General features: G+C 33.2%; 1 protein-coding gene across 2 annotated transcripts in view; it reads left to right on the top strand.

Moving 5' to 3' along the window:
• The window catches only part of Reck (Reversion-inducing-cysteine-rich protein with kazal motifs), a 29,939-nt gene that overhangs the window by 1,245 nt on the left and 1,165 nt on the right, over positions 1–27,529 (top strand). For both annotated transcript variants that reach the window (XM_085185766.1, XM_085185765.1), the window contains exons 2-17: positions 1,870–2,004; positions 5,719–5,774; positions 18,858–18,941; positions 19,540–19,576; positions 19,827–20,009; positions 20,431–20,610; positions 20,810–21,036; positions 21,367–21,499; positions 21,611–21,752; positions 22,155–22,266; positions 22,811–22,970; positions 23,375–23,527; positions 23,760–23,939; positions 26,070–26,238; positions 26,610–26,761; positions 27,265–27,404. In XM_085185766.1, coding sequence (XP_085041892.1) covers positions 1,911–2,004; positions 5,719–5,774; positions 18,858–18,941; positions 19,540–19,576; positions 19,827–20,009; positions 20,431–20,610; positions 20,810–21,036; positions 21,367–21,499; positions 21,611–21,752; positions 22,155–22,266; positions 22,811–22,970; positions 23,375–23,527; positions 23,760–23,939; positions 26,070–26,238; positions 26,610–26,761; positions 27,265–27,404 — 2,202 coding nt within the window. In that variant the 5' untranslated portion in view covers positions 1,870–1,910. The remainder of the gene's footprint in view (positions 1–1,869; positions 2,005–5,718; positions 5,775–18,857; positions 18,942–19,539; positions 19,577–19,826; positions 20,010–20,430; positions 20,611–20,809; positions 21,037–21,366; positions 21,500–21,610; positions 21,753–22,154; positions 22,267–22,810; positions 22,971–23,374; positions 23,528–23,759; positions 23,940–26,069; positions 26,239–26,609; positions 26,762–27,264; positions 27,405–27,529) is intronic.

The following is a 27,529-nucleotide window of genomic DNA, read 5'->3' as shown; positions in this document are numbered from 1 at the left end:
GTGGAGGTCGAGCCCTCGATCGTAGCGTTACAATCAATCGCTGTCCATTTAACTAGGTCCATTTTTTCAAATAAAATAATAATATGATAGGTATGTGGCAAGTACTTTCTACTTGGTATAGTAATAAGTTTTTAATATCATAAATAAAAAATAAACACCATTAAAAATTTTTTAGATATTTTTTGGACACTGAACTGATGAAAATGTAACATTTCTGTCGATAGGCTTTTGACTAGTCCTTCTTATTAATTTCATTTATACTATAAATTTAAAGCACGTTGCTTTAATTAATTTTTATTTTTTTTCTTCTTTTTAATTAAGCATGTTGCTTTAATTTTATGCATTTATCGATATTTTTTTAAACTTATAAGGAAAGGAAAAAAAAGCAGCCAATATATTATGATCATATGTATATCTTTATATTGCTTTTAATAGGGTTTCGCTACCATGTCATACATATAACGGTCCATATATATTTTCGTTATTTTTTATAAAAAACGGGTGAACATTATAGAAATTTAAATTATTGAAATAAAAGTAAATAAGTATAACATATACATTTTTAACACCATTATTGTCGTTTCCTTTAAATAATTTAACTTATAATTTATTCAAGACGTTTAATAAATAGGATTAATATAAACAGAAGTAATGTAGGAGTTAAAATATAATTTCACAACTGCTTGCCGCCTGCCGCCTTTGATATCTTTATTACTGTTTAAATGTAGAAGGCAATTAAAGATTGTTTGAACTAGTTTGTTAACAGAGCTTTCATAGTTGCGATTAAAATTTGCTATTTTTTTTCTCGTTCATTACTGTTTTTATTTTCGTATTTATATTAGAGACTGTTATGGCGCAGCGGCACAAGGGTGTGACTTAACGCGACGGTTGTGGGTTCGATCCCCAGTCGTGGAAATGAAATATTTATTTAAGTTTATATTTCCATTTCTTCGCTTTGGTGTCGAGGCAAAGCGCGGCGTTGAGTTCTGCCACTCGACACGTAATGGGGAAAGTGGGGAACGAATTGTCTTAACACTAGGTTCCCTCTGCGTACCCTGCAGTGTGCGGGTTACCTACAGTGTGAAGCTGATTTTTTTTAAATATTTTTTAGAAATAATTTACATGTTCTCCTCCTAAATACAGTTAGTTATGCAGTGTAATTTGGCAAGAACTCTTAGTTGTGATAATCTACGTGGAAATTTTAATTAAAAGACACCCTCGAAATATTTGCGACGAGCTCTAAATACTTTAACCGAATAGGTACATATGTTTGCTATATTTTTTCAAGTTAATTACTATATTTTTGATTTTTTTTATCACTTTTTTATACTAGGTGGCTTTAATCCGTTTGTATTGATCGAGAAGTAGTACCGTAAGCTTTTAGTGGTTAGTCTGATACTTAACGGCCGTAGAACTATGCGGTCCCTAATCTGGAAGGTTCCTTTAAAACCCCGTGAAGGGGCTGTAATAATAAAAAACAATCTATGAAAACAAGGGTTAAAGTTTTTATTACTATTTACAACTGCTTTCTATATACAATATTCGGCTTTTTATAATATTTTTTTCTATACAATAGAAACAAGACGTTTCTATCCATTTATCCGTCACCGTCATACGTCATTTGTCACCTAATAACCATCATTCTTTCCATCCAGCAATCAATTATAGATTGATACGGATAGCCGAAGTTTAAGTTTTGACACTATTATATTAATTATAAAGATCATTTATATATTTTTTATTTAATAAAAAGTATGATAAATATTTTTTTTCTTCTTCAAATTAGATAGCTAAAGTAAAGTTAGATTCGTATAAGACTTGTATAGTGGGTTCTTTATACGAAATATATTTATTTAAATTTGTTCACAGATGGCTACGAGGTGATATTAGAGCAGTGATGAAATGTTATCATGGCTACCAGAAGGGGAATAAGGGCAGAAGATGCATGGTGGAGGACAATTCTGATATCCGTATTATTAACATTGACTGGCGTTAGAGCTCAAGGTAAGTTTTTTATGGCTGTGCACTTTCTTATAAATATTTAAATAATATTACTGACAAATTAAAATTTTAACATACATTGTAGAGTTTAATTTTCAGCAAATTTTATATTCTGATTTCAAATGCTTCGATTGATATAATATTTATTCAATTACAAGAGCAGACTAAAATATTAATTCTTAATAAGTATATTAGGTAATAAGTAAATATCGTCAAAATATTGACAAGTTCTCCGTTACCATTTCAAAAATATTATATATTTTATTTTTCTATTCCTCAATAGGAATCTCTTTATTTTCATAGTCTATTATTAGAGACATTAAGATTCGTCGATAGGAAATGCTTAAAATAGTTAGTTCTGCTAGAGAAGAACTTTTGCTAAGAGATTGAAAAGTTTCTCAGTCATGTTGCACAGTCTTAATTAAACATTCTTTTACCTTTGACGCGAGAGACAAAACGAAATGCAAATAATTAAAAAATATAATCATCTTCTAATTTGTTACTTATGGTTATTTATAAAATTTTGATGTTAGAAATTCATTAGAGTTTTCGAATTTAACATTAATAATTATTTTACCATATTACTATAGAAAAATATAATTTATTTTAGTTTAATAAATAACACTTCATCAGATTGCCATTTAACATCCTTTCTATTAAAACAACATGCGGCGTTGAGTTTCGCCACTCAACACACAATGTCTTGATATCTGGGGTCGCCCAATTTATCAATGGTACTACTAACTTACTCTAAACTAAAATCCTTAGCTTCGCTGAGTCTGTTTTCGAATTTATCTCAAGAATTATGGAACGGATTTTCGTAAGATAATGTTATATTTATAAATATCTTAGCACACCTTGGGATTTGCTAAAACATTGTAATCGTCACGCGGCCGCCTTATTAACCGACCAATAGTACTATCGAGAAAAGCAGGGGCGGGACCACACATATATTATAATATATAATATTATATGTATAATATTATATATTATACTGATTGAATGAGGCCATTCGGGGAGAAAGAGTGACTCTAAATGCAACTGGTTGTGGGTTCAATCCCCACTCCAGGAAATGAAATATTTATTCAAATTTATATTTTCATTTCTTTGCTCTGGTGTCCAGAAACGGAGAGTTAAGACACTAGGATCCCTCTGCCTACCATGCTGTGTGAGGGATACAACATAAAGCTGATTGAATTTTTACTTTTTTAACAATATTTATGTATATTACTATGTCTTACGTCATAATAACAAATATTATGGAAGTCATAGCTTTCATAATCGTTTGTTTTCTGATAACATTCTTATCACAACGGAAGTTTTACCAATGGTGAAGAAATGTTAAGCATGAGAATAATTTATTGCTTCAATAGTTTTATCTTTTCTTAATATTACATTCATAATAAACAAATTAATTAGATTTTTTAGTATAGTGACTTTTGACTTTTCGATATGGTTGTAGTAGAGTCATAATGTTAGTATATTTCTATTAAAAACTCTGCTATGTCATTTACTGTAGCAGTATCATCATATTATTCATACCACAAATAGATTTTAATACACCTAACGTCTATATTATAAGAATAACGTCATTTAAAATTAACATAATGAAAACAGCTCTAACATTATTCAACTTAAAGTTCAAAGTAAACTTGGATTTTCCTGTTCTCAATAATCCATTATCAATATTTTGCATGTGAAGCGAGCTGGTAAGCCTTGCTATTAGCTAAATACTTTATAGTAAGCAACTTTATAGAATATCACTCGGTCATCTCTAGTAGTTACTGTAATCACTGTCCTGTCCTTTACAATCTATGGGGGCTGTTTCCTATAATTTTAGCTTTATTGAAAACGGGCTGGAGGGTACCACTAGGGTACTAGAGTAGCCGTCAAGTCATATATTACGATTTCTCTATAATTCTTATAATAAATATTGATCGCATTATATCTCATAAACACTATTATATTGATATTGTTAGTTATTTTCTTTACCCTTATTTTATAATCAACTTTATGCTATATACCGCACAAAGCAGATTAGGCAGAGGGAACCTACTATTAAAACATTCCGTTCCTTTCATTCTTATTCTCTGCCGAATTCTGGAGGTACTGCGTGTTGAATGAGTGAGTTACTAGAGCGAGGAAATTAAAATAAATATTTTAATAAATATTTCCTCGTTTGGAGATCGAACCCACAACCAGTCGAATTTTCAGTCACGCACTTATGCCCTTGCGCCACGACTGGCCCTTACCCTTATTTTTTTTGTAATATTTAAATAACAAAAAACAAATAAATATAACATGTTTAATGCTGTTATTTTAGTGATGACTTTAGAAATATAAATAAATACATATAAATTGGGATGGGAGCAGGTATAACATTCGTTTGATCTATTTATTTGTTAAATAGTTTTTAGTATAAGTGCCAACAGTTTCAGAATACACAAAAGAGAGTTGGCTTGGCCTCGTCGTTTTAAATTTTTGCATTAGAAATTCTATCTTAAATAATTATATTTTTAAAACTTCAACTTGACTGCCTATTAGTATCGCAGGAAATTATACATCTGCTTTGTATATATTAAAACTATTCTTTTATCTTTAAATAATAGTGATGACATTTCGGGTAATCAAAAATAATATAAATTAATTTAAAATCGCCCATAAAAATGAAATATAAGTATGTGATGAAATTAGATGGGATAGGTGCGGGCCTATGGCGGAGGATGTCCCATGGTCGATTAGTCTTCTTGACATTAGTTAAGTAAACGGTTAATTTTATAATTTATTTTAAGTGGATTTTAAGTTAAAAACCATGTTATAATGATCCCATCAATCTTTCATACTTTTTTTAGTTTCAAGCTGTATTCTTCACATAGCAGGATATGAAGAGGGAACCTAGTAACGTAGTGTTGAAACTCTCCGTTCCCAGTGAGGCACTTCCGTGGCCCACTATCCACCGAATTCTAAAGATTGCTTGTTGAGTGGCAGAGCTCAACATCGCGCTTTGTTTCGTTACCAGAGCGAAGAAATGAAAACATTATACAGGGTGGAATTGTCAGCACCACTTTAAATGAAACCGCAGTTTTAACTACTCTATAAAAGCCTAATATAATTCGGAAAAAAAAAAATTCCCAAAAATAAAAAAGTTATTTTTTCAAACAAAATAAATAATAAAATTATCGTTTTAAAATAAAACGCCATTTGTAAAGTATAACATAGGCACGCACACACTTACCTGTCAAATCGGAAACGTCGCACACGTATGTGTGCGTCACACGAAATACAGGTATGGATAAAAATCGTGAAATGAAATAAAAATCCTACGTCCAAACTGTTGAGGTACCTTGATTAATTTCTTAGGTTTGGGTTTGAAATATATTACCCTATATGCAGTTTCAATAAAAGAAGCGCTGCCTCTTCCACTCTGTATATTTAATTTCGATTATCGAATGGGAATCGAACCCACAACCTTGTGCTCTTGTGCCCCTGCGCCACGACTGGCCTAACGGGTGTAGTGTTTTTAATGAGTGACATATTTCTCTTTAATTCGAATCACTTTTGTCAGCTCAACGCCCCGCTTTACAGAATAGATCAAAAGCACACACCGCCATACGTAACTGTCGCCGGCGCTTTATTGTGGCGAGTCCAGCTGTTGCTTTCACTTCACTACGTAGTACTACGTTCGATTCCACTTATTGTGAACATTTTTCATTTCAGATATATCGGCGTGCTGCAATGAAGCCTCGGGGACGTGTCGAAGCGTTTGCGAGAAGGTAAGTCGTTTTATATACGTGTGGGAAGTATTGTGTATTTTGTAAGTGAAGCATTTTGAAAGGAATTGATTTCTTTTCACGAATTTCGTCAGTTCCCTGTGTGGAGAATTTTTTGAAGAATGGGTTTAAATGAAAGGTACTACGTTCAATATTTGTATGCAACGTAAACTTAATTCTTAACTTGCTTAAAAAATTATTGCTTTATACGCAGAGCTGTTTCTGTTTCTATAGAACGTAAAGAAATGTCTATATTTTGTCTCTCTGTTTAGAATTTCGACGTAGCTTAATAAAATCGTATAGCTGAAGAGATGTTCAATTCTCGCTGTATAAAGATTTTAAAACGTTTTCTAAGTATTCATATTTCCTAAGTGTGGTATAACACTTACAAAATGTAAAAAAAAAATCTAAATATCTTTTTAGCTAAAAATTACGTTTACAAAAATATTCTTGTCACGGCGATATTACATTGTTACTTACCATTTACGTATCTATTCAATTCCTTGAAGCACACATTATGGTAAATAGCTACCACATCCTTTTATTATCTCGAACCTACGAGTATGTATCCGAGACATCGATCAAATTCTCTCATGTAGCTGGCCAGTACCAACCAGGCAACTACTTCCACACTTATGTATTCACGATCGATTAGACATTCTTAGTTCGTCCCTTCTTGAATCTTAATCCCATCTTCAGCCCAATCAAAGTTTTAACTGGAAATCTAAATTGACTAATTAAATAGATTTATTACTTCCGTAAAACGACTGCAGTTATTTTTAACGTTCGGAAGCGTAAAGGTCATTCAATATCTACAAAATTCTGGAGCTTTGATTCTTTTCATCGACGTATTCTTTGATCCGTGTAGAGCAAACAAATAAAGGATATGACATTCGAGGCACCGCGTCGGGACTAATCAGGAATCGCGTCACATTGGGTGACGTTCCGAGAAGGCGAGTCGAATGAATAAAGGAAAAATTACTAAAACTTGTAAGCGGAGTCGGGTCGGTCTAATATGTACCTACGTTCGTATTTAATTCCGTCTCGTTAGGGTACCGCGTGACGGCGACTTCCTCTTCGCGACACTGTTTGAATAATATTGAATATTTTTAATTGTGCAGTCGACTGACTATTTGTTAAGAGGTACCCTTGTACTTTGCTTTTTAGATTTCGTGATGGTCATTTGTTTAATATTTTGAAAATTTATGTCTATTTAAAAAAATTGTAAGAAGTTAATATTTTGGATTTTTTTTATTTTTGTTCAGTTACTTTGCATAATTATGGATTTTCTGATGCTACTGAAAATTTCTTTATTAATTCTGTTTTTAATTTTTCTGTTAATTATTATTAATTCTGATTCTTTCAACACTTTTTTCGGAAATAATTACTTATATCGACATTTTAGACTTTTAGACTTTTTAGTGTGGAAATAGCGGAAGTAAGTAGTAAAATTAATATTTGAACTAACTATAAAACCACCTATTATTATAAAAATTAACTTGGTTATTAACATATTATCACCTTTAAATAAGTATACAATTTTTCTTAATTTATATTTTTTTTTACTAAAGAAAAAAGTTATATTTAAATTCATTGATTGGTTCCCCTAATATAGTACGGCGCATAGCTCATCCGGTAATTTTAATAAAGCATTGAAACACAGACAGACGGATAACTCAAATCAAGTGGTGCCTTGTTAACTTACCCATTAACGAATTTAACCCCGTATGCACTTTAAGTAGTAGTTAATAGTATGAGGGACATTTGTGTTCTTTTAATAAGTATCTATTTATAATAAAGATCTATTATTTATAGGTTATTTAATTTCTTTTAGTTTTAATTTCACGCTGTATCCCGCGCATCGCAGGGTAGACAGAGGGAATCTGGCACTGGGAATCTAGTGTTAAGACACTTCCATTCCTGTATTTATTACGTTTAGTTTCGTAACTGTCGTGACTTAAATTTAAATATACAGGAAGTATTACACAGTGTTTTAACACTAGGTTCCTTTTGCTTAACTATTTGTGTGCAGAAACTGAAAAAAATATTCATATTATTTCTAAGTAAGTAGTTGTAACTATACGAAGAATTAACAGCGGCACTGTAATGGCTTAATGGACTTCCCAGCTAACGCGACTACTAACACGGCGACAGTAATGACACCGTGATAGCAAGGTTTACAGTGTTTAGAACTTACTAAAATGCTGTTGGAATATTTCAAAGTAATATTATACTAGAATTACTATTTTTATGATTATTTTTAAATTATAATACACTATAAAAATAGTTTACATTATTAGTTTTTACTACATAGCAGTATAGGTAGAGGGTTAAGACAATCAATTCCTCATTTTCTGTCGAATTCTGGAGACATGCGTGTTGAGTGGCGAAACTTAACGCCTTTTGCCTCAACTCTATAGGCGAAAATGGCGTTAGCATTACAAAAATATTCACCTACTTTTAAGTATATTGAATAGTATAAATATAAAAATTAAACGTTTATTACTAAATTATAAACCTATTAGTGTAATTAGCGTTAAATGATTCTAATATATACATATATTTTTGGTTCAATAATAACATACTAAAGTAAATACGTGGGTGCTTGGTTGACAGACTGGTAGAGTCCATGTGAAAATTTTATTAACATCAACCCGTCTATAATGACACTATAATAACAAGCCTTTTCTGAAGGGTTTTCTGAAATTATTAGATATAGGTACTTAATGTGGAAGTGTTGTCGAAATTAGCTTTAGTTTTTATGAATTGAGCCAGTTTTATATAAATTAATTTTTTTTTTATCAAATTGTACAAATATAAAAATATAACTCATACTAAAGTAAAGATATCTTTTTCTGTTTCTCTGTGTGATTATGTATGATAATCTCAAATACGGCTTAGCCGTTTTAAATGCAGTTTTCACTATTGTATTTTGACAAACTTTAATATTTTGTGTTTGTTTTATTCGGTTATAAATAAAAAAAAATTATTTGAACACGAAAATAATTCAGATTAGTAAATAAATAGTTATGTAATACAAGCGGGCGAAGCCACGAGAAAAGTGATTATTTAAAAATATCTAATTGATACAAAATTAAAAAAACTGACTCATATAAAAATCAAAGTTAATAAATAATATAAATTCAAACACACTACTTCGTCAAGACATCAACTAAAAAAAAAAATCTTAACTTAAAGAAATTTATGAGATACCAGTACTGATTTAGTATTAAACAAGAGAGACGATGGGCCGCGAAAAACATTCGACCGACTCCCATCTAGTTCACGTCTTGTAAACATTTGTATATTATGTATGAAACACGACGTTATCACCTAAACGACAAATTAACTGCAAACACTTCTTTCTACGAGTATCTTGTTTTTTATTTTATTTTATATCTTCACGCTGTATCACGCACACACCATTATAGGCAGAGGGAACCTAGTGTTAAGACACTCCGTTCTCCATTTTCAGCCGACGTCTGGAGGCATTGTGTGTTGAGTTGCGGAAGAGGGAATCGAACCTAGAACCTATCGTGTTTTCAGTCACATTCCGTGCCTCTACACGACTGGCCTCTGTCGTGTTTATGACATTTATAAAATGTAAATGTTTAAAGTACACATGGTGCTGAATTTTATGGTCGAGCTTTCGGAGTGCCCTCGATAGGTATATGTTTTTTATAGGGCAATTGCGCCATGTTTGTAGTTTTACTTAAAAATAGCAAGTGGTAGTTTTTTGCTGTAAAATGTATTTTTTATCTACTATAAGGAACCTTATATAATATAAGGAACCTTTTGATTATATAATTTGAATGAGGCTCCGTTATATGTTGTTGAGACAGCTAATATAAACCTGACGATAGTGAGTTTGATTCCCGACAAATATTGAAGTTAAAATGTCGTTATTATTTTAATAGTGTGAAAAATATATTTGATGCGTATTATAATTTCAGCAATGACGTAGTGGTTTCAGGCGGGCAGTTTAAAGCGCTCGGTCTCTTTGATGTATGAACGTTCGTATGATCTAAGTAGTCGCCGCAGCTGCTTCTAGATTTATTGATATAGTATAGTATTTACATCTCTGTTGACTTACGGTTCGCCATTTGTTATTTGTACAGATTAAAATTCTCATGGTTATTTTTTTCTGTAGTGTCTATGGAATTTCTGAATATACTGTAATCTTGTATATTTTAATTTATCATCTGTTTTATAAGTTAAATATAAATATATTGATTATAATTAAGGGGCGTTGTAGCGCAGTTGCACAAGTATGTGACTGTAAGCACATCGGTTGTGGGTTCGATTCCCACTCGAGGGAATGAATTATTATTTATTAATATTTTCATATTATTTATTATTATTTTCACATTTTAACGCTCAGTGCTTCATCCTGGGGAACCTGGAGACCGGAGTGTCTTAGCACAACACTTAGCACAGCACTTTCCTGCTATAGGGATAGTGGGTAGCTAAAAAAAAAACATAATAAATAAAAGATTTGAATTCGTTCTTTCCTTAAATAATATATACTTACATATATCTACATAAACCACAACGAGAGAATCTACTGTGAATTCAAATTCCCGATTCAGTGTAACATTGTAACAATTGATTACAAGGATTACTATGTGACAATCACGTCCGTACCGGGAATTCGACGTGACGCGGATCCCGGCGGCGGGACAGCCCGGGATAACGGATTCCAATCACGTGCCACCAACTTTCGAAGCGTTTACCAGAGTACTGCGTTTTAGCAAACTCACTAGAACGAAATACGTTTCTTATTCGGTTGCGAGTGCACGTTCGAAATTGATTTAGGGTCCTTCTTTCCAGTGATTTATGTATTGTTATCGCTTTTCAAATATTTCGTTTTTTTCTATGTACTTTGAATGGTAAGTTTTTTTTTCGTTTTACATAGTAAGATCCGGGATTTGGAAGATTCTGGTCACGTTTCAACAACTTGGAAGCACTTGCCTGAGTATCGTTTTTTAGCGCATTTAGAACATTGAAAATACAACCTATATATAAGGATTTTCTTTTATATTATAATCGTACTTCCACTATATAGGTATATTAGTTACAAATAACCTACAATATACCTAAGTACTTATAATTTATATCACTAATAGGGATAAAGATTTACTACACTTATTTTTCACTTATTTATTTTAACTTATGAAAATTTTTTTTCTATAAAAAAGCTATCTATCTACTATTTTCTTCCCTCCCGATAGTGGAACTGACAACAATTTTTTTTTGCACAAATATATATGTTCAAAGACTTTAGCAACAAATTGCTAAGTTTAAATATGTAATTTACATTAAGAAATATAGTGGTAATGAGGAAAAAAGTCACGCTCTGTCCACCCTGTCACGCCAACATTCCCGTCGTTCGAGTTTAAGTTATTAAAGTTGCAAAAACAAACAAACTAATGCTCGGGAGTTTCAAAGCGGGTGAAAATAGATTCATCTGAAATCCTTTCATGTCTGTCGACGTCCGTCCCACTTTGGCGACACCGCGTAACGACATACTATACCTACTATATTGAGATTTCTTAAACACCTTTAGAGGCGAATCGAAAACGAATAAATAAAGAAAAAATAATTATCACATAGATCGCAAATTATCAGCTTCACGCTATATCCCGCACACAGCAGGGTAGGCAGAGGGAACCTAGTGTTAAGGCACTACGCTCTCCACTTTCTGCCGAATTCAAGAGGCATTGCGTGTTGATTGATTCCAAGCTACAAATGTAGCTTTAACTTTGGTGTTTTTTTTATATTTGTGATGAATGAGACTTTAGTAATGGTTTAATGGTAAAATCACTATATTAACTTTCAATTAAAAACGTTCATTTAAAAAAACGTATTAAACTATTAATGTTTGGTAAAGTTTGTTATAATGAAATATATTTATTAATATTTGTATTATTTCAATTCATAGTTTCCAGCTTGTACGTTATCATCATAAGAGATGTAGCAAATGTGAATATTATGTTCGTGTTATCGTTTCGAGGAAATGTTCTACAGACGTTAGAGGCGGAAGGTTGGGGATTTCTGTAAAGGTTATTTTAGAACGAAAGTTCGAAATTGGTTTTTGGAATTTCGACATGTTAAGCTCTAATGGAATATATATTCTTTCGCATCACATTCAGAGAAAGCTTCGAGCTTTACAACTGTATCACGAAAAGGCATTAACGTGAGAAGATTTGGAGAATTACCTCTTTTGAAATCACGTGTCTATTTTATTTCATAACATTCAAAGGTAGTTATAGTTCCTTAAATATATATTTTAAAGTAAACTGACTTTGATTGAAATTATGACTCTAAAATGATAAATTCGTCTCCAAAATATAATAGTTTACATGATTAAAAATAATTTAAATTATTATAGTATAATAACTTCAACAATAACACATTTTTTATATATTTGAATAAAAGGAATTTAGTAATTTAAAACGAGCTTACAAAATCTATTAAAGATTATTAAATATTACTAGAACGTCTTATAAAACATTGAAAGCAACAAAATATTCTTAAAACAGTCACGAAGTTTGTAATTCTATCCGCGTGAAGTAGACTTTGGTCATTAATCAACCCTTGTCAGTGTTCTCCTCAGCTTTTAGGTATATTGGACCAACTGGTCGTACTTTGAGCCCAATATCAACACACCACTTAAAATTTTGATTTGTCTCTGGCCTTAGGAAAAAAAAGAAGAATATCTATTATCTTTTAATAGTGCCCTTTAAATAAAACTTCATACCTTAGGCTCGTAAACGTCTGCTTGTTATAAATTACACTTTTGACTAATAAAAATACTTCTGATAATTTCCTTTGATTTCCATTCCTCATATATTTAGAACACAGACGATCTTGATGTTAATTGAAATATATGAGGTGCTGTATTATTTGTCAGTGTTTTTGATGTCGTTTTGCATTATATTATAAATACATATGCTCATTTATGACTAAAAGAAGGAAAGAAATAGTTAATCAGTGATACATTGACTATAAACAAAAACCATAAATATCTGTATTTGAGGCCAGTCGTGGTGTAGGGGCTCAAGCGACTGTTAACGTGACTGTTTGTGAGTTTGATTCCTAGTCGAGGAAAATAAATATTAAGTATTTTCATTCTTTCACTTTGGTGTCGAGGCAAAAGCGTAGCGTTGAGCACCGCCAGTTATCACACAGCGTCCAGAATTCGGCGGCTAATGGCCAACGGAGTGTTTTAACACTAGTTTCACCCTGGCGTGTGCGGGGGCGATCTATAGTACTAGAGAACAGGTGGAATTACTACTGTACTTTGTATATACTATATATCTCTATAAAATTTACGAAAAAAGATATTAACAAAGCTCAAACTAATTTATAAAGAAACATCAAAGAGAGTCGAGGTGCTGTCTGATTCTGTCCTTTGATTACCGACCGAGTTCGTCCCATTCGCTATTTTCAACCACTGTATAGGAATAGGGCTTTGAAATCACAAGGAATTTAATATTTATAAAATTTTTAGCTATAATTATAAGGAAATCCGCAATGAAAAATGTATTAAACATAATTTTTGTTTTAACAGTAATTATGTTTAATACAATTAATTATTATTTTAGTCATCTAAAGCAAAATAAAATAAATATTCTTGCTAATACTACTAATATTGTAAATGTCAAAGTTTGTGTGGATGGATGTTTGTTATACTTTCACGCAAAAAGTATTGAACGGATTTCGATTAAACTTTACAGTAACAGCTTATACATTAGAATAGCAAATAGGCTACATACAATTTATGTAAATATTTTATATAATTTGGCTATTATAAAAAATAAGTTTAAGCAAGCGAAGACGCATGTGGATCGCCAATCTATTTTTTTAGCTTCATTCTGTATACCGCACACAACAGGGTAGACAGAGGGAACCTAGGGTTAGACCATCCGTTCTCCATTTTCCATCGAATTCTCTGTCTGGAGACATTGAGTGTTAAGCGGCGGAACTATTAAATATTTCATTACTTCGAGTGGGAATCGAATCCACAACCTGTCGTGTTTACGTTTAGCGTATGAATATACGCTTGTGCGCCGTGACTTTCCTCAATATACATATGTATATTTAAAGGCTGTCTGTTTAATCAATGCGTTAACCCTGTCCAGCTCCACGCCGGCCCGGCTTGCCAGTGTCAGTCTCCCTACAATAATTACAGGCGGGCTCTGGTGAACTATTTAGGGCAACGGCGTACGAGTACGTGTTCTGCAACGTTTTATTATGTCAACCGAGGGTCCTTTGTGTTTTAATTAGCACTAAAGTTTCTGTTAGTTACTGTAAGAGATGTCTTTCTTATTGTCTTCTGTTTTGATGTCTGCGTTTTTACTTTAGTTATTTTATTTTTTGTTTCTCGTCTTCTTTTAAATGTCTTAAAAATTGATTAGATTTACATTAGATTAGTATCAGTTATGCATGTTTAATTTTTTTTTATATAGAAAAAGCATATATAATTTTTTTCTGTAAAAATCTCATAATATTTTTCTTTTTTCTCTTATTTTGTTGTGTATTCGAGGAGTATATCATTAAATTCAACGCGCTCACTGAAATTTATATGTGCTTGTGGAGCATATAATAATTTATTTCTATCCGGTTTATATTATATTAATAAATTAAGAAAATAATTACGAATACTACGAATTGCTCTAACAATATGCATTGATGAAGTGCCGTTAATTTTTATTACCTCCATTATTATTATGTCGCTATAATATATACCGACCTATGCGAAATGGTCGTTCCGTAGTACGCTTAGAATCCTAATAGATTCATTGTCATGTGGAATATCGTGCCTCTACATGTCAAATGAGAGGGTTCACGACCCCCCATCTCTTCTAGAATACAATTTATTTACGAATTACTTTAAAATTTAAATATTTACTGAGAATATTTAATACTTTTTTTTCTTCGCCCTGGTGTGGAGACACAATCATGAATCTAGAATTCGGCGGAAAGTGGGGAACGATAGTGTTTTAAGAAGAGAGACAGAGTGTCATAACACTAAGTTCCCTCTGCCTACCCTTTGTACATGCGGGATACAGCGTGAAGCTGAAAAACAATTTATAATACTCATATTATAAACAGGATGTATGAAACTATGATCGACACGAGCTTATAGCGAAACGGAAAGCATAACACATATAAAGACATTACTAACGATTATTCTATAAGTATGTCCTGTTAACATGTAGGTCTATAGCTATATTATTATAATTTTTTTTTCCTGGTAGGTATGTGGTGGGGTGGTGGATGTAGGATGCTATGCACGTTTCAGGTACGTGTTGGTGCTTCGTCGATGATGATGTCAACCTTCCCCTGATTGTCTTTATGCTAATAGAAGGTGGTCTTGATATAGTAGATTTTTGTATACTGACGTATGTGTGATGTGACCAAAGATTTGCATTGTAATAGAAAATATTTTTCAATAAATTTTATTATAGTTAAATATTATTTTATGAATTTTTATATTGGTCTTTCGGTGAATAACCAGTTTTTATAGCGAACATGTGGATTCACATAGAGTGGGACTTATCGTATCGCTGTGTTCACACGCCCCTGTCTAGAATACTGATTTTTGCATCATATAAAACTGCTTTAATCAAATATCACATACATTACAATATAATCCTTCACTTTTATTTCTTTGAATTATGTGACATGGCGACATTGAGCAACTCAACTTTAGTCGGAAAGAGGGGAGCGGAGTGTTTTAACACTAGGCTTCCTCTGCTTACTCCGTGAATTCATGAAGCTGAAAAAAAAGAGACATACAAAGTGAAATTTTATGTCAGTTCGTAAGATTACATTACATACTATGTTAGTAAACACGAGATAAGTAAGTAAATATACTGATAAGATAAACTATAGGCATCTTGCTACTAAGTTAATACTAAGAGGATTTTAAATATGTTGTATGTAATTTTCCAAAAGCTACAGACACTAAAACAACAGTAAGAAAAAAAGAGAGTTACATATCAAAATAGATAATTCATAACTTGTTATATTTAGTGATAATAATCTCTGTAAATTTTCTTGAGAAATACTGCTTTAAAATTTTGAATTAAATAATAATGAACACTAAGTTCAATAGTATAATTATTTCTATATGTAGAAAGTAGATGTTAATGAAATAATATGAAATAGAGATATTTTTCTTCTCATCAATTATGAAACGATTTCTTAGATTAATAATTTTTAACTAATATAACCAACTATTTTTAAAAAATTGCCAATACCACGATTTTTATATCATATTTTTATAATTATAATGGAAACTACGTATTTATTATCTAGAAATGTTGAAGAATTAGATTTATTTATGTAAACAGGAAGCGCGTGACAGCCATTATAATTTAAACGTGGTCTTTTATTCAAAACCTCACACCAACTGAATACTGATTTAACTTGCACCACATCTACATCTATATTCAAAGTCTTTTGTTTAAATATTAAGTCAACTAATGATTCCTTCGATAAAGCTTCGCGTCGTAGTTTACACGTTCCTTAACAATAAGCATTGTATACAAATCAGTTGTAAAAACACGTTCAAATCGGCCCACACACTTTATAATCACTTATTTTCAATGCCATTGCAAAATTGTATCATTATTTTACATATTATTTCAATAAAAAATATTTTTTTTTATTGCCGCTACGAGTCTCTCAAGTTATATATTCCGTAAACGTTATAGCGATTGGAGGGTTAATTTTATATGTTTTAATAAATATTATATATTACATATTAATATGTATTATTACGTATATGATGACGTCGTGACTGTAACGCAAGGGTTGTGGGTTGGATTTCTCTCAACACGAAATGCCTCAACAATTCGCTGGAAAGTGGAGAAGTCAGACACTCCTTAACACTAGGTTAGTTCTGCTATATGTGGGATAGAGTATAACGCTAATTTTCTTAGATTTAATATGTATTATTATACATTTTAATAGTTTTAAACTTAGACTATTGCTTTTTGTACATAACTTTACTGATTATAAGTAGAAAGTAATTATAGTTATCATCACTACAGATACCAAGTTTGTCATTCATCAAATATGTAGAGCGATCCCAGATAACCCTATTAACTTAGAGCGATAGTGGGGAGTTAAACAACTACTTAATTGCTTGAGATTGTGTGATGTCAACATGCTAGGATACATTCTTGGAAGGGTGACAGAATAGTGAAATTTGAAATGACAAAAAAAAAAACCCGGACCAAGAAATCTCTACCTTGCCTTTAGCAAACTATTTATCATTCTAAAAATGCTAATCCGATTTTCATAAAACATCAACTATTTCGACTAAAAAAAACCATACTACAATTAGTTGATTCATTTAGAAGCTACAATGCCACAGACCGACACACAGACAGACAGACAGGCAGACAAAGATTTATACGTCGGGGTAAAAAATATTGTAAATAACAGCTATATTAGTCGTAGAGCTTACAGCTATATATAAATGTACGTTTCGCATATAGAGCCTCCTGTGAGTGACTAGCAGTGGTTTAATCATTCTGTTATATTCACTGACTAAGAAAGGATATGCATTCAATAATGGTATTGCATTACGTATGTGCCACACGTGGATTTGACAAAGTTCTCCTTCTCCACATCTCTCTCTTTATGTAGATAGAGATGTGGCCCAAAATTATTGGGAAAAGGACGAATAAATGTCCTCGATATATGATCTTTTGCCTATTAAAAGTACTTTATTTGCTGTTTTATAATTTATTTATTAATAAGTTAAGGATTATATTTAACAACAATTAAAGTGATCATTTTGTAAGTTTAAACGATAGCGATCTCGAGATGCCGTATTCATTCATCGATTATAGTATCTAATGAGCATCTCAAGCTCGAATCTTACTGATGAGAGTCTCAAGATCGATCTTAGAAATGAGAGCAGTTCATTAATACGGGTCTAAAAGTGTTCAATAAAATTGTAAAGACCAATTTTAGTATTTATTGCTTACATAAGAAGCATTAACATGATAAATTGTTTATATAAAACTTGTTATAGTCAGTTTACTCGAGGCACTGAAGTATGTTCCATAAATCATGGCGCAGTCAGGGAGAAGCACAACGTTATGCACTCTAGTAGTTTACACAGAGACCAGAGTAATTTGCTTAAGCCCGTTCTACTTTAATTTTAATTTTTGTTTACTAGGATTGCTTCCCAAATAGAATATTTAGAAAAACAGAATTTAATATTTTCATTTCTTCGTTCTAGTGTCAAAGCAAAGCACGGCGTTGAGTTCCGCAAATGAATACGCAATGTCTCCAGAAGAATCTCTGAAAGAATCTCAGAAGAAGAATGTCTCCAGAATGTTAAGAGCGTCTTAACATTAGGCTCCCTCTACCCTTTTACATGCGGGATACAGCGTGAAAGCAAAAAAAAACATATCCCATTTTAGTTAGTTGTAATAAGATATAAGCATGTGGATGCGGACGTTCGTACGTCAATTAATTTCATTAGCCCTAATGCTTCTAATAAAGAGCAACATGTGTTTATTTCGATATACACTCGGTATAGGTTTTATTGCTTAGACACTGCTTAGAAGATTTATTGGATGTGGGCTATTTGTGAGGCAGTTGTTTTTAATTTTTATGTGATTCATATTAATTTGAATCACATGTTTGGTTTGGTTTGATTTATGTGGTAAAATCTTTGAAATGTATTTAAAAATTAAAATTAAATCGGCTTCACGCTGTATCCCGCACACAGTAGGGTAGGCAGAGGGAACCTAGTGTTAAGACACTTCGTTTCCCGCTTTCTGCCGAATTCTGGAGGCATTACGAAGAAATGGAAATATAAACGTAAATAAATATTTCACTACCTCGTGTGGGGATCGAACCCACGACCGTCCCGTTGCAGTCACACCCTTGTGCCGCTGCGCCACGACGAACTATAAAATTGTTATAAAAAAAAAATTGGTTTAAAATAAAAGTAAAAACTATGATTATTTATATAAAGAAATAGATAAATGATATACATATAATAGATACATTCGCATACCACTCTTCATTAACTCTGAAATTGTTTTGTTCTAGATGTCACTGGTGGAGATAGCGTCCGACTCTACAGCGCGGGAGGAGATTATACAAAACATTCATAAGTTTTGCATACCACACTCGGTAATTAATCTTTTGTTGACTTTTATAAATATTTCCTTTACAATATGTTATTATATCTCGAAAATTCAACGGAAAGTAGAGAATGGAGTGTCTTAACACTTGGTTCCCTCTGCCCACTCTGCTATATGCGGGTTACAGCGTAAAAATAAAAAAAAAATCATTTATTTTTGCTACGCTTTTTTATGACAAAATATTAATAATGTGAAATATTAAGAGAAACATATTACAATTGATTTTTTTTTAAAATATTCGATATCCTAATCTCCATTTAATTTTAAAATAATATTAAGGACTTTCTAAATTATCAATTTCATATATATTTCACGAGTTTAAAAATCAAATTCGTTCAAAAGTTCTGATTTCTTAAGCCAGTAAGATGATATCATTCATTTAACATAGTCTTAATGGTGGCATTTAAACTAAACCTTCCTTTGCCGTCGTCAATAAACCGCCTATCGCATTGTATTGTAATTGGGGAGGTTCTGAGGAGATCTCGAGTTACTGACGTATAGAATTACTCACAAATAATAGACAATCAATTATGAAAAGACAAACAAGTTTCTTACTAGCTTTTATTAAAGTGTACGTTTATTTACAGATAGAATTTTGGACCTGTATGAATCAAACTATACAAGGTAAGGAGTATTCGAGATTTTCGTCGATCCAATAGGTATATTTATTTCCTTGTAAAATTAAATAAATAGTGTTTAAATCCATTTACTATATTTGCGTGTAAGTAGAACAAAGATCCATCCTCACACAATTTCGCATTTTTAATATTAATAGGATTTACTTACAAGCCGATAGACGTAATTCAAATTCATACTAATATAAATCATTGTAAACAAATTAGTTTAAATTATAAAAACATATATGAACTTTCAGAGGTAGTAACAGGATCAGGCTGGTGGGGACGATCATGCTGTGCTTTAGGACATCATACAAAATGCCGGCACGCCTGCGCCACAGTATCTGAGGTTTCAGCTTTATACGAACCGTGCAGGAGATCTGATGAGATCGCCCTCTTCGACTGTATACAACGACAGCAAGAAGGGCACTGGTGTTGCTGTGAGTAAGCAAAATTTATAATTTCGATAAATTTCTACAGTTATTAACAAATACATTGTTCTTGAGTGTCGTAACATAACGCCGCTTGTTGTCTTTTGAGACCGTAGTAGGATCTATTCTTTTAAATTAAATATGGCATTATTAAAGATTTAGGTTAGGATATAGCAATTAATCCATGCGTTGGCTGTTAGGACAGGTAATTGATATTATTTCTTTTTTTTTAAATCTATTAGTAAAGAAATAATAATTCGTTTTAATAATATAAGTTTAATATTTGTTAATTAAGAATGTAAAGGCACTTTCTAAACAGATATTTTAATTGATATCTACTTATATTTCGTTTTAAACAAGCGATTTTGATAGGCATTTCGAACATTCTTAAAAAATGAAAAAATAAAAACATTTTTTCTATTTTTTTCAGCACAAACTCAATCCCTATCCTGCCATGAAGCGTGCAGGCGCGCTGTGTGGAGAGTCGGTCAAACTCGCGCAGACAGCTCTACGAGAGAACGAGCTTTCGAACTATGTGAACAATCTCCTCAACTATTAAACTGCTTAAGGGATCTTACTGCTTCTTCAGTCCTCACCGATACTTCTAAATGTAAATAAGTAGTATAAAAGTAATTATTTTATAATTTTGTATATATTTACGGTATCATTTGCTACGGTGCACATTCATCGTTAATTTGTTTTTAATTTTCTAGTAGTAGTAAAAAAATAAAATAAAAAGTGTCAAAAATTGTAAGTTAAACAAAATTATTTTAAATACAAATAATGTAATATAATTACGTAATTTCTAGATTTACCCTGCTGCCACGAATCAAAAAGTCCCGAATGTCGCAACACCTGTGAAACGGTACTAAGAAGAACAGGGGAATCGCAAGAGATAGCGGAAGTACTGTCAATAGAGTGCGGCGCCCCCGCCATACATGATGGCATGTGGCAGTGCTTCCTCAGGAAGGATGCGCCGCCAGAGACCAAGGACGTTATACCACATGATGTGGCGAAGTTACATTGTTGTCAGAAGGTATGGAGGTAGATTTGGGTTGATTAATATAATAATATGTGTTTTTTTTTTCAGTTTTCATTTTTTTTTCTACGTATAGGGGAGTTTGAGAGTTTAGTGTTAAGGTGCGAACTTGAATCCAAAAGTTTCGCGAGTAGGTATACTTTACTATTCCACTGAGCCATAATGGAGGGTGGAGAGGAACGGTCTTTTCAAAACATTTCATATATATTTATTAAGTATGTAATATAATAAGTAATTCTTAAAGTATTTCTATAAGGATTACATTGACATTTGATACAATTTTTATTATTTAAAGAGAAAGATTTTAATTTAGTTGTAATATTTTAGGGTGCTACGATCAACTGTCGAAGACTTTGTTTCAACACTTTTAATAATGGATGGCAGTTAAATTGGCAAAAGTTTTACACAGAATGCCTTGGAGACCCTCAAGAGACTGAAATGGCTGAATGTCTGGACGAAGGTAATAATAATATTCGTTGTACTTATCATTTATCAAGTCAATTTCTAAATAAATTACAAAGTTATTTAGTTCGTAGGAAAATATTTCATATACAATGATATTTTTTTTCAGTGGACGCCCCTTGCTCTCTTGGATGTGGCGGTTTGACGTATTGTAGTCAACTCAATAATAGACCCAAGACTTTGTTTCGATCCTGTTCGACGCCGGCGGACGTCGATGCGCATTTAGCTGTAGCTGAACAAAAGGGTAGTGGGTAAGATTTTTTTAAATTAAATTAAAATTTACTATTCTAATAGTACTTATTTTTACAAGAAAAAGAATGCTAATGATCGATAAAAAACTTCTATAACTATTTATATGAATAGAATTAATGTAGGATGTGGAAATTTATTAAATGTGACTTTATTTAATTAATAATGTTAAGCTAGATTTGTTTTGGGAAAATTTAACTATTCAATACGCAATACCTCCAAAATAATTAGGCGGAATATCATAGGGAACGGTAGTAACTTATCGAAACAGTGTCTTACTACGTTAGGTTCCCAGGTTCCCTGCTATGTGAGGGATATAGCGAGAATCTATAAAAAATCTTTGTACATGTAAGCAAATGTTTTTTAATGTCTTGAAGCTAATCTCTTCAGTATTTCTATTACAGGCACGTGACAGTAGCAGGACTTCAGTTGCCGTTAAAGAATTCATCCCAATGCACTGCAGACGTGTGGAAAAGTGTTGCCTGTGCGTTACATGTGAAACCCTGTACTGCAAAGGTAATTAATATGAAAAAAATAACTTAGATGTATATTATGTAAATGTAGTTTTCACTATTTGAAATTCAGAAAATTTCAATATACGTGTTGGTGACTCAAAATATTTTATATCAACAATATATTATATATCCATATTATACATTTTGACATAATGATATCCAAGAGTTTCAATTAATTACTGGTTTAAAGAATCTAGCAATAATCCGATACAGATTTTAGTTTCTACTAATTCTTATAGTATTGAAGTTAAGAAGGAAGTCTAGTTGTAGTGCAAAGTGTTGGGGGTTCGATTCACATTCGGGAAAATGAAATATTTATTATTTTCATTTCTTCACTGGATGGAAGTTGTCGAGGCAAAACACGGCGTACACACAATGCATCCAGAATTCGACGGAAAATAGGTAACAGGGTAACACTAGGTTCCCTCTGCCTACCCTGCTGTGTGCGGAATGCAGCTTGAACCTAAAAAAAAGTTTCATAATTGTTTATTCTGCTTGACCATTTCTATGAGAAAGAAAATAAAAAACACATTTTCAATTCCAAGGGTCACAGCAGCCTGCTCTGCATGGAGGACTGCAAGAGGCTGGTGTCGTCGTGCGTGGAGTGGTCGCGCGCGTCGCTATCCGCGACCGCACTCTGCGCGAGGATAGCGCCGGACACCGAGACCGCGCCCTGCGTGTCTTTGAGGGAGTTTATGTCACTTAGTGAGTTATTGTTGTTGTTATTATTTAAGGATTGGTTATGTATTAGTTGCAGTTTGTGCAGTTGGTGCAAATTTAACTATCTAAAAACTTGATATTCACATATTTCTATTGGAAACGGCTCCGTGCTTGAACGTGCATAGCGTAAGCAGAGAGATTTAGTGTTAGGAAAATCTTGATTTTCGCCCAAACTCGAGACAGTACGTGTTGAGCAGAACTAGACATTACCAGAGTTGTAAATATGTAAATTATTCATTTAACCAAGTTGGGATCATCAAAGCTATTGTATCATCGTCATCTTTAGTTTCTTAATATGTCAAAATTGTTTTAAAACGTGGTTTCTAAGATTTTTTTTGAGAAAAGATGAATATTTTGATTCCATAAACATGAGTATATAATTTTTCCAGGTACAGAACCTCCACTACTATCTGCGGGTGAGATGGTGACGTCTCCGTGCGCGGGCGCGCCCTGCAACGCCACGCAGGTGTGCGTCGTCAATCGTGCATGCGCGCGCGGTGACGCATGCCAGAGGTTTACTTGCGTGGATGGATGTCCTTTAGGTTATATTTTTTTACGTTACGTCGTTACATAGTATAAATTATATAAAGAGTTTTAATTTATTCAAAAAGAAATCATATAAAGAATTGTTTTTAAAATCACTGAACCGTATTAACATGGTTACGATATTCTGTACCTACGTTGTAGTTCCAAAGTGGTACTTGTTTTCCTTCTGCTAATTGCTGCTATGGCAGTGTTATTTATTTTTATTAAATATATTTTTTTATATTTCAGGCGATGGCAGCCATTACGTAGTACCAATAGGGTCGTGGGTTCGTGTCCCGATGCCATGCGCGGCGCAGCGTGCGTGCGTGAAGGTGTGTCGCTGCGGCGCGCGCGGTCTCTCGCGTTGTCAGCCGCTGCCCACTGTCGCGCTAGATAACTGCCGGCTACACGACAAAGTTGTTAAACATGGTGAGCTATTCGAATTTAAGATGGTCATTATTAATTTGGTCAATATTTATAATTAAAATGATTGTTAGTAAATATTTAAATAAAACTAGCGACCCCCTTGCGGCTTCGCCCGCTTTTACTACTGGATTATTCATATAATGTATGTTTGCAAAGCACTTAAGATAATGTGAAAATTTATTAAACTCTAATGCAACCCGCATTTTCGTAGTTTCAATAAGGATTTTCCAATTGTTTTACTCGGCAAGGATTTTTTAGTAGGTACTACGGTACCTACTAAAAAACTACTTAAAATTACTACCTACTTAAAATTACGATTTTAAATCTGTGCTACTAATCTTTTCAAGTACTTATTAAAATATATTTAAATAACTATTTTTAGATAGTTAAATGACTATTTTTAAACGGAAGAAATTATAAACAAAAACCTACCTACTAATAACTACTACAAAAAATATGAAACCAAATATATCGCGCTGAAATAATACATTCAACTCCGATTATCCAATACGTGCAAACGCATCTAAATCTTCGTTGCTATAGAGGCAGGCGGGTTTTTTTTTTCGAGCTTGTGGTTAATGCTTAAGAGGGTATTCTGTCCCTGATGAAAAGCAAGCACTACGTGGCTGCCTGTGAGGAAAATTAAATAGAATGCATTGGCTGGGAATCGAACCAGGGCCGCCCGCGTGGCAGGCGAGCATTCTACCACTGAACCACCGATGACTGCTCATGACGCGCTTGTATAAGCAAAACGTCGCGGGGCGCGTTTCGCAGCAAGGATGTTTTGATATTGTAACAACTTCTAAGTTAAAGTCAAAGTCAAAATCAAAGTCAAAGTCAAAATATCTTTATTCCATAAAAATGCTTAACATTTACTTGGACATGTCATAAAATAGAAAAAAATGCAAATTAAAAATAACCAAAAAAAATTGTGCAATTTTGACTTGAAAAAAGCCCGTTCAAATGGTTGAGCTCATGAGAAGATACAGGCAAAGAAACTCATGGCCACTCTTTTTAAATGCCAACATTTGTTACAAATTACAATTAATAATTTTAACTTAGAAAAGTTACTTCTAAAGTACTTATTAAAATGAAAAACAGTAGAAGACAGTTTTGATCTACATTAAATGGCCAACGTAACTAATATACTTATTTATATGCTGAGAGTAAGGGATAAGTAAAACTTGAGTCGGCACAGTTGATGAGTCAACGGCGTGATGTGTCAACAATTAAATGCGTTTTTCTGTAAAACTATTCGCAATTTCGAAATAGTGTAAACAGCAAATTTTATCTTCGTTTAACGTAGAAAATTAATAAAGTATTTTAAAGGATAAGGATTAATACCATTATGGAAAAATATCCCTCACAATAAAAAATATATTGAAATTACTATTTTTCGACAGAAATGTGATCTCTACACGTTATCCTTAAAAGATAAAAATATACCGTCGCGGACTTTTTTGTAGATCTTATTAAGAGGAACAATACTCCAGTACATTATTTTCATGTAGTACTTACCATTAAAGCAGCGCATGCGCGAAAGTGTCTCAACGGGTAGGACTTTATACACATTTATCGTATTTATGTTAATTTACATAAGAATGTACGAATAATAAACTATATATAAACCTTCCCTGAAAAATACTCGACCTAATGGTGAAAACCGCATAAAAATCCTTTGGGTGGTTTAGAAGAAGAAGAGTTAGAAAGTTCAGACAGACACGAAAAGCGACTTTGTTTTATAAGATATAGGATATAGAACAGAGGCTAGTCGTGTGGCAGAGGCTTAAACGTGTATAAACGTGATAGGTTGTGTGTGGTTCAATTTCCATTCCATTCCATTTTAATTTGTTCGTTTTGATTTCGAGGCAGAACGCGATGTTTAGTCCCGCCGCCCAATACGCATTGCTTCCAGAATGCAGCGGAAAATGAGGAGTGTAGTATTTTGACACTAGGTTTCCACTATTTACCCTGCTACATGAGGAATACAGTGTGAGCTTAAAAAAAACAAAAAATTCAAAATATCAAACTAAAAATATCCTTTCAACTTTTTTACGAATATACTCGTACATAATCAAATCATATAATATACTTGCTAATATAAAGTAAATATTGATTCGTCTGTGTTCCCAGGCGACAAGTACTACATGGAGTGTAACGCGTGTGCGTGCGCAGCGGGCGAGCGCGTGTGCTCGAGACGCGCGTGCGGGCGCGGCCTCACGGGCCTTCCCTGCAACTGCCCGCCGCACCACCTGCCTGTGCGCGCGCCCGCACGGACCTACCCCAACGTGTGCCTCGCCAAGTTAGTTACTTGTTTGTAAGCGCGACGGTTATGGGTTCGATTGCGGCTCGTTCTGGTTACAAGGCAGAACGAGTTGTGTTCCGCCACTCAACACGCAATCAAAAATTTGGCGAAAAAGGGGAAATAGAGTAGCTTGACAAAACAATTCTATACTTCACTCGTGGGAAGGTAAAAGAAGTATCTTTAATTGTTTTTCTAGCTTCGGGCATAATCTATGTTAAACTATAAATATATATTTAATTGAATGATATATTATTTTTACTTTCATTTACTGTTGTAAATTAAATAGAAGGGGGACAAACAATTCTTTAATAATTTAAATCAATAATTATAAGTAAATAGTACGTATATAACAGTATCCATATCCACAGATGTGCAGGCACGACCGACGCTGAAATAGAGTTCAGCGTGCGCGACGCGTGCGCCAGCGCGGGCACCACGTGCGGCCGACACACCGCCTGCCTGCCGCTGCGCTCCGTGTGCCTGTCGCGTCTACAGACCGCCTGCCCGCAGTATACGTGCGGTAGGGACTTTAAATCATTAATTATATTGTTTTTATATTGGAGACCGTCGTGGTACTAAGGCAAAAGCACGGCGTTGAGTTACTACTCTATACTCAATGCGTGAGAAATTTGGCGGAAAGTGGGGAACTGAGATTACGGAGGCCCTTACACTTTCCAGTAATAACGTGGTCCACACAGGATTACGCTTGTCTGGTTATTCTAGTCAGTGTTTGTGTGAATGAATGACTGTATAGAGTGAATGTATAAAGGATGAGTTAGTAACTGCATATTCTACAGACAATATAAAATATATCTTTTTCGTTTTGTTTTGACTTTCACTGTCTGTAGTATTGTAATTATTTGAAAGAATGTTTTGTATTTAAATATATGTGCGTGTCTTTCCTATCTTTTTTACAGTAGACAGAATATATTGTTAAAACGCTGTGTGCTACGAAATAACGATTTTTTTTAAATTAAATAAAAAAAACGATACATTTTTTTAACAAACGAATTCTCTACACAGTAAACACAACGCGGTGTTCATCGCAGCCGGCGTCCCCGGTGTGCGACAGCGCGGGTCGTACACACGCCAACCCCTGCAGCTTACTTATGAGCGCGGCCAATTTCGCGTACTGGGGACCGTGCCTGGCTGGATGTTCTTCTGTAAGTATTTAGAATAACTATACTATACCAACGGCATACATGGATATAATCCTTTATATATAAATCAACCCATCGTTACCAAAAAAAAAAACGCAACCAAAAAAAAAAATGTTACTAAAAGCTCA

Source organism: Heliconius melpomene, chromosome 5 (genome assembly GCF_056956725.1).
Source record: "Heliconius melpomene rosina isolate 202511_hmr_F chromosome 5, ASM5695672v1, whole genome shotgun sequence".
NCBI classification, from domain to species: Eukaryota; Metazoa; Arthropoda; class Insecta; order Lepidoptera; family Nymphalidae; genus Heliconius; species Heliconius melpomene.
The sequence above is the reverse complement of the archived record's forward strand: the minus strand, read 5'-3'. Positions and strand labels throughout refer to the sequence as shown.